The following is a 9774-nucleotide window of genomic DNA, read 5'->3' on the forward strand; positions in this document are numbered from 1 at the left end:
ATATAAGGGACATCAACCAAAAAAAACCGAAAAAGTCCAACGAAACTGGGGAATTCGGCCTAAAACAAATCATGCGACGTTGTAAGTCTTTGATTCAACTTAAAGGTGCATCTGCTCAACAAAAAATGTCCATAGTTGGGCCCCAAAGATGTCTTTTCCAATTTCTTGTTGTAAAGATAAAGATTTGCCATTTTTGAGGTACAAAAGGAGTAATGTAATATGAGCAACAAGCATATTTATTGGTTCTTATGAATGAAGGATACAAGATATTACAACTTTAGCAACATAAAAGACATACAAATGTGTGTTTAAAAGAACAACCACCCTTTTTTGCAATCACATAGAAATATATGGAAATGGAACTATAAAAAGAAAACAATGTAATCCTTCTTGAGTTTTGTATCGAGATCGCAAAAATGGATTATGCGACTCCCTTGAGTTTCTTGGTGATGGTGGCGATGTGTTTTCCCTGGTGAAACGCCTGCTCGAGTTCGAGCTCGGAAGGTTGTCTAGATCCGTCTCCGGCATAAGTTCCGGCGCCGTAAGGACTTCCACCTTTCACTTTCTCCATTTCGAACATGCCGGCTCCGAATGTGTATCCGATTGGCACGAAGATCATTCCGTGGTGAACCAATTGAGTGATGGCGGTCAAACTGGGATCCGAATAGCAAGTATTAGAATGAAAAATGATATCAAGTAGAATAAAACTTGTAAGAGTTCCACATCGCCTAGAACTGGAACATCTCTCCTGAATATATATATATATATATATATATATATATATATATATATATATATATAGAGAGAGAGAGAGAGAGAGAGAATGAGGTTCAATGGAATCTCTAAATAAATGAAAAACTAGAGAACACCCTATCAGCCGTGATATTAGATGATCTAATAGATGGGAATAAATGGACGATTACAACAATTTAACACGGTGCCACATATTCTCACATGGTAATATGGTATCTAAACCAAGGTCTACCACTCTGAGCAATCTGTATTCGTCAAGAGTTCTACCGGGAGTAATCTAACAGGGTGCCAAATATTCTCACTTGGTATCAGAACCAAGGCCCTGAATCTGACTCATCAAGAGTTCTATTGGAGAATAAGCTAACGGGATGTCACATAGTCTCACATGATATGAGAACCAATGTCTACCACTCTGGGCAATATGTACCCGTCAAGAGTTCTTACATGGTATTAGAATCAAGGTGTACCACACTGTGCAATTTGTACTCGTCAAGAGTTCTAATGGAGAGTAATCTAATGCGATGTCACATATTCTCACATGGTATCATAATCAAGGTCTACCGCTTTAAGGAAATTTGTACTTGTCTAGCCCCCTCTTCACACTATGGGACAATCTGTGTCCATCTAACTTCTAACTCCTAAGGGAGGGGCGTGTTAGATTCCACCATTGGCTAAAATTAGACCATTTCTGCTTAATATAATGGGGTTCCTGATATTCTCACAAAACTAAAAAGTAAATAATCATTTTGGATAACAGAGACTTACGCAGTGGTTTCTTGGCCACCACCTTGAGATCCAGTGCTATAGAAGATACCAGCAGGCTTGCCGGCAAGCTGCTGTGTTCTCCAAAGACCACCGGTAGAATCAAAAAACGCTTTAAACTGGGCAGACATCATACCGAATCTTGTGGGGAAGCCGAAAACATATCCGTCTGCTTCGCAGAGATCATTTGGTGTAATTATTGGTACATCACTCTTAGGAGGTGCACTCATTTTCCCGAGCACCTCTTCATGCAAAGTCTCAGGGACCTGCATCCCAAACAAATGTAATTTGAGTAGGCAAATAGAATATATTTGCAAATAATCATGTACAAAAGTTCAAAATGAGAACCATAAATATTTTGAGAATCTCAAGATCAACTATTTCATGTATTAGTAATGATGAATTACCCTGAATATTCATGGATACTACTCATTATGAATATTTGTCATGACATTCATTATGAATAAAGCATGAATAGTTGGTTATCAGCTTCTCAAAACATTTATGGTCCTCATTTGAACCTTCCTATAATCATGTACAAATATTCTATAGGATCAGGTTCAAGGGAAAACCGCAAAAAAAATGAAAAACTAAGGAACACTTCAGTAACCGTTTATTTGTACGGTATGCACTTGTGTATACAAGTAATTTATAAGTAATTTTTCCAGGACGCACATGTACATAACATGCACACGTGCATAAAAACCAGGAAACCTCTTCAATTACTTGTACACACATGTGCATACCGTATAGATGAAAGGTTATTACAGTGTTCCTGAGTTTTACAATTTTTTGGGGGTTTTCCCTCGAACCAACCTCTCTCTCTCTCTCTCTCTCTATATATATATATATATATATATTCATGTTTACGGGTTTGTTTTTCTTGTGTGTTTTGTGCTTTTCCCTATCCTCGGACACATAAGTACTAAGAAAGACATTAGTAACTTATAGTATTGCAATAAACATGTACCTGCCATAATTTGGCTTCAACTCCTTCAACAGAAGCAGCCCCTTTCTTTATCTCTTCAGCTAGCTTCTCTACATGTCCATACATGGAGTAGTACCTGCCACAACCAAGAATTAACCCCTCAGTAACCTACACAATTGTTAATAAAGCAGATACAGTAAAACAACTGCTCCGTCTGTCTCAAATAAATGTCCAAAATGAAGAAAAAAGGCGCACAGTTTTAAAAAGAAGTTATTATTACACTTTTTAATTAACTAATTGACAATTTTACCCTTAATAATAGAGGGAGTAATGAATTCTCCATCTCATAATTGAGGATGGAACAGGAAGTAGGCATTTATTTATGAAAACGGACACTTAATTTAGAGACAAACTAAAATAGATACGTAGACACTTTTTTTGGGAAGAAATCTCAATTCAATTTTAAGGACGTATTACTTATCAGTGCTTATTCTGCTTCAAGGTGTACAAGTCATATAATGAAAAAAACAGAGATGATATAATAATATATATGTATATATGAACTATCCCCATGAAATAAAGGTATATTTATATATTCTGCTACCATAAGTCCATAATCACCCCCACCCTTTGCGTTCTTCTTTCCTTTCTTATCTGACCGCTGTTTTTTTCTCTTATACCCTCTAATCTCTATTTTTTATCAAACTCTCTCAACACTACAATGCAAAAATGTATTTTCACTATGGAAAAGACGAAGCTTAAAACTTAACACCGCATTTAGTGGTGAGATAGCATGTAAATTTCTGTAATTGTTATTGAGATTCTAAGTTAAAACATCTACTGTTGATTCATGAACGCTTATCTTGTCGTAACATCATTGTTTCCACAAAGCCAGCCCATGATATGATATAGAGAAACCAAATCAAATGCACCCAGTGTATGTGTATCACACCCGGAGGTGGGTAGGGGGGGTTAAGATGTACGTACATCTGACGTCTACCCGAAAGAGTAGAGCAGTTGTTTTTGTGAAAACCCTCCGGCTAGTAAAAAGTGTGTGAAAGGGAGAAATAAAAATATGCTAAAATTTGAAAAGCTAGATATGAGTAAATGAAAGCAATACAACTAGAAAGAGAGAGGTAGATATGCTAAATTTTCAGACATGGAATGAGACGGTAGTGAATATATGGCTATGTGGCATCAAGCTGCTATCTAGAAAGAAAAGAAAACGGATGTATTGTGCTTTTCAAGGAAAAGTTAGTCATGACAATCATTTTATCCGATATTGCCTCATGCAATTTCAGGTACGTTCCTGTGATACAAATATAAGGTCGAAAATCCCAATGGAGCTAGTTATCAAAACACAGGAAATTGGAAATAGACACCTAGATAACAACCCATAGAAGGTTAGAGAAGAATTGTTAATCATCCATCCAATTGTCTCCATACCAAACCAAACAAACCAAGTAAGTCCCACCCAGAGGTCGGGTCTTGGGGCGGGGTGGGGTGGGGGTTTGGTTTGTACGCAGACCTGACCTCTACCTCGAAGAGTAGAGCGGCTGTTTCCGTGAAGACCCAACTTGTATAAAGTGTGCGTAAAGAAAGGTAAAGCTTCCTCAAAAAAATTACAGAGGAAGAACATAAGAAAAACTTACAAATACGAAAGGCAGTGATAAAATTTGGACATGAGTTAGAAGTAAGCAATAACAATCAAGACAGACAGACAAACAACAAACAAACCATACAGAAAGAAGAAAAGCGTATGCAGTTGTCCAAGCATGTCTGCAAAGCAGAAATTTTGTTAACTTATAGCCATTGATTTGGCCAAAAGAGAAAGTCTAGGATTCATGGAATGGTTTATTTTGGGAAGCTTCTGGTGCAACACAATCAAATTTAAGGTCTAGATCATGCTACTGCACTCCTTGATGTTAGATATACATGAGCTGATAGGAGCTATATTTGGCATGACTACCAAATGCATTTACATCACCAATTGTGCATTGCATCTATCAGTTATTTAGTTAAATGACCTCCTAACAAGTGTTTTTTAAATCCATGACCTTCTGACAAGTGCTTTTTAAATCTATGACGTTGTGACAAGTTTCTAGGCATTCTTGTGTATGGAAGTGGCATTCTTCTGTTAAGCAGAGACATCCTCAAATGTCAGAAAGTTATGGATTAAAAAAACCTGATAGAAGGTCATTCAACCAAAGAACCCCTGGATCTGTTAGCTTCATTTTGTTATTATACAAACACTGGTTACTAACCCACGTAGAGGACAAAAGCTTAACCAAAATAAGAGACTGGATACAAAATCCATACGGACCATGTGAACATAACACTGCCAACCAGAAAATTGGTACCCTAGTTATCGGTAGAGCCCAACCTTCCTCGAGGTCAAGTGTTCAAGCCTCACCAATAGTGAGTGTGTGAGTTTTTCTGTATATAAAACATTATATACTTCTGTTCTCTCTGTAGCATCAAGAATGCAGCAGACCACTATACCGACTTCAAGCCTTCATTCAACTATGGTACTGTGAGAATATGTGGATCCCATTAGATTACTCTCCAAAAGAGCCCTTGAGGAGAGAATGGAGGTTTGAACATATATCGAGGGAAATGGTAAATCTAGCCGATGTGGGCTCCAACATGCCTCCACAAGAGGCTAAACGTACACATGTTGTCCCAAAGTGTGGAGTCCCTAAAGTGATCATTGACTCTAATACCATGTGAGAATATGTGGAACCTCATTCGTTACTCTCCAAAAGAGCCCATACGGACAGAAGGGAAGTTCCAACATATATTCAAGAGAAATGGTCCAAGTCAGCCGTTATGGGACTCTAACAGGTACAAACACATTGTGAACAGTAGAACCAGAAAAACAAAACATGTTTCACTCATGAAACAGCAGGTAAAATGTCATCCACATTATCTCCCCTTCACTGTCCCCTTCGAAAGAAATGCACATGTAACAAGCACAATAAATTTAATAATTATCAACCTTAATAACCCCTTTGTAATTTTATATGCAAGCATTGTGACTTTCCTGGAGTGTTGGTAATCATTTATTTGAAAAATATTTATATTGAGCAACTCAAAAGAATGAATATGCTCTACATCTTTGTGGTGAAAAATAAGATATATTCAATTAAAAGGGACTCTTCAATTGGTGTTTACCATCCAGTAAGATTCTGAATGGTAGTGTATCATCTATACCAGCAACGATATTTATTCTAATTAAGCACCATTAGCAATATCTTAGTCAGTCACCTAAACGGAGGTGGACCTAGAAATTTTTTCAAGTGATGCCACAATTTGACTGTAAAAAAATATCTAAAAAAATTGACAACATTTTTATAGATCTGTTGGTTGATTCCTTGCCCTTACATAAAATAGACCCATGTTCCAGTCATGTCTACTTATATTTTTAAAAACAAGGTATGTGAAAAGACACCAACACATTTAAGCTAACAAACAACATATATTGGACTTGAACATGCTTTTTTTACAAAGGCAGAAGCGTTTCTCATCTCAACCATTAAAGTCTTGTGTTAACCTATTAATTTCAAAACCTATATGGTGACACCTAACAAAACAATACGATGGCACCTTTAGAAATATAATTTTTCCCCTACGATGGAACCATGAAGTTGTGGCACGTGTCACGGTATCATTCCATGTGGGTCCACTCCTGCCTAAATCCTTTTACAATGTTAAAAGTTTCTTGCACCAGCTATACTTTGCCATCAAAGGATTATCAAAACATTGTTCTTAGTCAATTTTCCTACCGCTAACGTCAATTCGGTTTATTATTTTTCGATTCTTAAGAAAACTTATCCATTCGTGTTTCCTTGCACTACAATTCAATATTCTAGCAATATCTCAATCATCAATCAGATGTCACATCATCGGACCATTTTATAAAAACACCTAAATAAAAGTTTTAACACTTCCCAAAAGTCTTAACACTACACTAGACCTTTATCTACTTCCTCATTGATCAAAAAGTGAGATCCCTTAATTAGCAATTTAGCATATTTCTGAATCATAGATACACATATCTAACCTAGATCCATTTCTTACAGATTGAAGGCATTTAGTAGTTAATGCGCTCAAAAGTACACATCTATATCCACTTTCTCTACGCAATTCTGCACTTAAACCGCACATAATCAATCATCAATACTCCGAATTCAAAAAGGACTCTACAAAATTCAAACCACAATCATAATCAACCGATCTAAACAACAAAAATCATCCACTGATCCACAACAACTAGTAGATTGTTCAACAGCTAATAAAACCAAATCGCTTAACTAAAATTGCGTAAAATCGAAGAAAAATGAACAATTATCAACAACGAAAACATCATATCTAGTGAGAGAGAAAGTGAAACATACACAATATACACTTTTGTAGCCATTGATGATGATGAGAGTCCTCGGAAGGTGTTTGCCGGTCAAGCACTGATGAGAAGTTCTGTAAAGCTTTGACGATTGATTGAATTGACTGGGCAACGATGAGCACTAACCTCGATGGGGTTCTCGTATTTATACTACAATTTTTTTTGCATTAATTACAGATGGGCCAGCTGGCAATTTCACTTTGGGTTTTTTTTCGTTGAATTGCCTGACATAAACGACGTCGTATTAGCGGAGGCATTTATTAACATATATAGATATAGATTTGTGTGTGTGTATATATATATATGCGTGTGTAATGATGGCATGTTGTTGTCACGCCCACCATCATTTTTCATTGTTAAAGACGTCTCTCTAAACACAACCATAATTATTACGATTGTAAACGGGTCGGGTCTGGTTCGATCAGGTGTACCCATTTGAATCATATTTTGGATATTTAGTGATTAATTAAATGGTTTTATTGAGTTTATATTTTAAAATTAAAAGTTGTATTTAAATGACGCCAGCTTTATCATTTTAAAATGAATTATAGTACAATAATTGGGAAAAGTCCAAAAAAAATCCAATAAACTTTACTATTTGAAACGATTAAGTCATTGAACAATTTTTTTAAACAAATAAATCCTTGGATATTCTAGAACCTGTTAAATAAGTCAGTGGATTTTACAAAACATGTTAAATAAGTCCTTAGACTTTCTAAAATCTGTTAAATACATTTTGTTAGTGGAAAAGATCCGAAAAAACCAATGGACTTTCATATTTTGAACGATCAAGTCCATAAATATTTTTTGAACGAAAAAAGTACTTACATTTATAAAAATAAAACAAATATATCATTCTCATTACTATTCGCAAAATATACAAAAATTGTATCCAAAGCATAATAATCTGCATACAAATTTTGGGCACAATTTTACCAAAAGTTAAACCAAAATATATACCAAAAGTTTAACCAAAATATGTAACAAAATTTGCGCAAAGAAAATACTAACAATTGCGCCAAATATACCAAAAGTTGCGCCAAAAAATATCAACAATTGCGCCAAATATACCAAAAGTTACGCCAAAATATACCAAAAATTGCGCTAAAATATACCAAAGTAATGCCTAATCTATGTTAAGGTCATGTTATGAACTATTCTTCATTTGCATCATTAAATTCTGGTGGAGATATAGCCATTTGACTTTCTTGTAACCCTTCTTGATGTCTAACAACATCATCACTTTCATGATGTTCTTCATCACCAACAGTAGTATCACTTTCATCACGGTCTTCATCGTTAACAACAGCCTCTCTTGAAATTGAATACGGTAGGATGTCTTCGGGCCATGCTGGTTGTGGCACACCTGAGGATGTCTTTAATGATGAAAATAAAGTGTAAGCAATAGTCATAAAAAATGTTACTTGAATCTGAAAAACAAATAATGGCTTACCCCAATCATTGCTTCTCCCGTGACTGGATTATAAGAGACCCCTACATATGATGGTATTCTCCCACCTCTATTGCCTTTTCCACCTCTATTGCCTCTTCCACCTTGATTGGCTCTTCTTGTTGTAGTCGGTTTTGGAATGTTGAGTCTTGGTCTACCTTTTGGTTTAACAAGTTTAGGTGGTGGGTTCTTCTTTTCATTCTTACAAGTCCTAGCATTATGTCCCGTTTCCAAGCAATTGCTACATGTCATTGTCTTCTCAGATCGAGTCACCCTTGTACTTTAACTCTCATATTCTGATCTTTTTCTTTTGATGGATGGTCTACCAGGCATTCTTCTTTCCTTAGGTGGGTTTGGTTTGGTGTAAGGTGTTGGAGTCCACATGTTGCTCCCATTCAATGGTCTTATAGTCTCATAGGCCATTTTGAAGAGATCCTTAGTAAACCATTTACTAACATAATCCTCTGGATCCTTATTGATAAAGTGTATGGCAGCAATGGAATGCACACAAGGAATGCCTGATATGTCCCACAATCTACAACTACAGGGTGGTGCGGCGGTGGTGCGGCGACGACGAGGGTGGTGCGGCGGTGGTGCGGCGACGATGGGGTCGAGGGAGACGACGATGTGAGGGAGAAGGAGACGATGTTGTGCGAGAGGGAGAAGGAGACGGGAAGGGAGCGGTGGTCACGAGAGGGGGAGATGAGTAGTCTTACTTTTAAGATTTTTTAAGTTTTTTTTTTTTAATTTAAGTTACCTTCTATCCAGGTTGCAGGTTAAGATTTTAAGGAATAAGGATCTATTTAATAGGTTTTGTGGAGTCTAATGACTTATTTAACATATTTTAGAATGTTCAAAGATTTATTTGTTCTAAAAAATTGTTCAAGGACTTAATCATTCCAAATAGTAAAGTCCATTGGGTTTTTTTGAACTTTTCCCTACAATAATTTAGGGGGGAGATATTTTATGTTTTAATATTAGGTGGCTTTGGATGGGAAAATTAAAAATCTGATCGGATTTTAGATATGAAAAGCAAGTTTTCGAATTTTGCGTTATTGGATTTTTTATCAGTTTTGGTTTGTGTTGGTCGGGTTAGGGTCAGTAGGGTTCGGGTATAGTTATATTCAAAAAAATTATATTTTCAATCGATTTTGAGGATATATTTTCAATCGGTTTTAAGGATGAACTCAATCGGTGAAAATTAATAGTAGGTTTAGAAATTAGATTAGAGTACGACCGACTAAAATTTAGGGTTTTCAAAAAGATAATTATATAATTATGTAAAATGTTTAAAAAATTATATATATATATATATATATATATATATATACTAGAAGGGTACTCGCGCAATATAACGAGATACATCTAGATTTTAATATTTCATTTTATTCTTTTATCTCAGTCGTTGTTATAATATGGTCTTATGTGATTTTGAGAAAACGATGATTTTTTATTTTTGAATAAAATATAAATTTGAAG

General features: G+C 35.7%; 1 protein-coding gene across 1 annotated transcript; it reads right to left on the reverse strand.

The window, feature by feature from the left end:
* Window positions 1-213: 213 nt before the first annotated feature.
* LOC112514402 (NAD(P)H dehydrogenase (quinone) FQR1) lies at window positions 214-6980 on the reverse strand. The gene is made up of 4 exons (XM_025120852.1): window positions 6841-6980; window positions 2486-2579; window positions 1519-1781; window positions 214-653 (listed from the first exon to the last, which is right to left on the reverse strand). Exons 1-4 carry the CDS (start codon window positions 6861-6863, stop codon window positions 422-424), a joined length of 612 nt encoding a protein of 203 aa, XP_024976620.1. The 5' UTR covers window positions 6864-6980; the 3' UTR covers window positions 214-421.
* Between the last annotated feature and the right edge of the window lie 2794 nt (window positions 6981-9774).

Source organism: Cynara cardunculus (genome assembly GCF_001531365.2).
Source record: "Cynara cardunculus var. scolymus isolate 2C chromosome LG 6, CcrdV1, whole genome shotgun sequence".
NCBI lineage: Eukaryota > Viridiplantae > Streptophyta > Magnoliopsida > Asterales > Asteraceae > Cynara > Cynara cardunculus.

Bases quoted from the DNA above. Each gene is read 5' to 3' on its own strand.
- LOC112514402 (XM_025120852.1), bottom strand. From the start codon at position 6,863: ATGGCTACAAAAGTGTATATTGT. The intron at 1,782-2,485 runs GTACATGTTTAT...TTTGGGATGCAG, and splicing joins TTGAAGCCAAATTATGGCAG to GTCCCTGAGACTTTGCATGA. The intron at 654-1,518 runs GTAAGTCTCTGT...TTCGGATCCCAG, and splicing joins GGTGGCCAAGAAACCACTGC to TTTGACCGCCATCACTCAAT.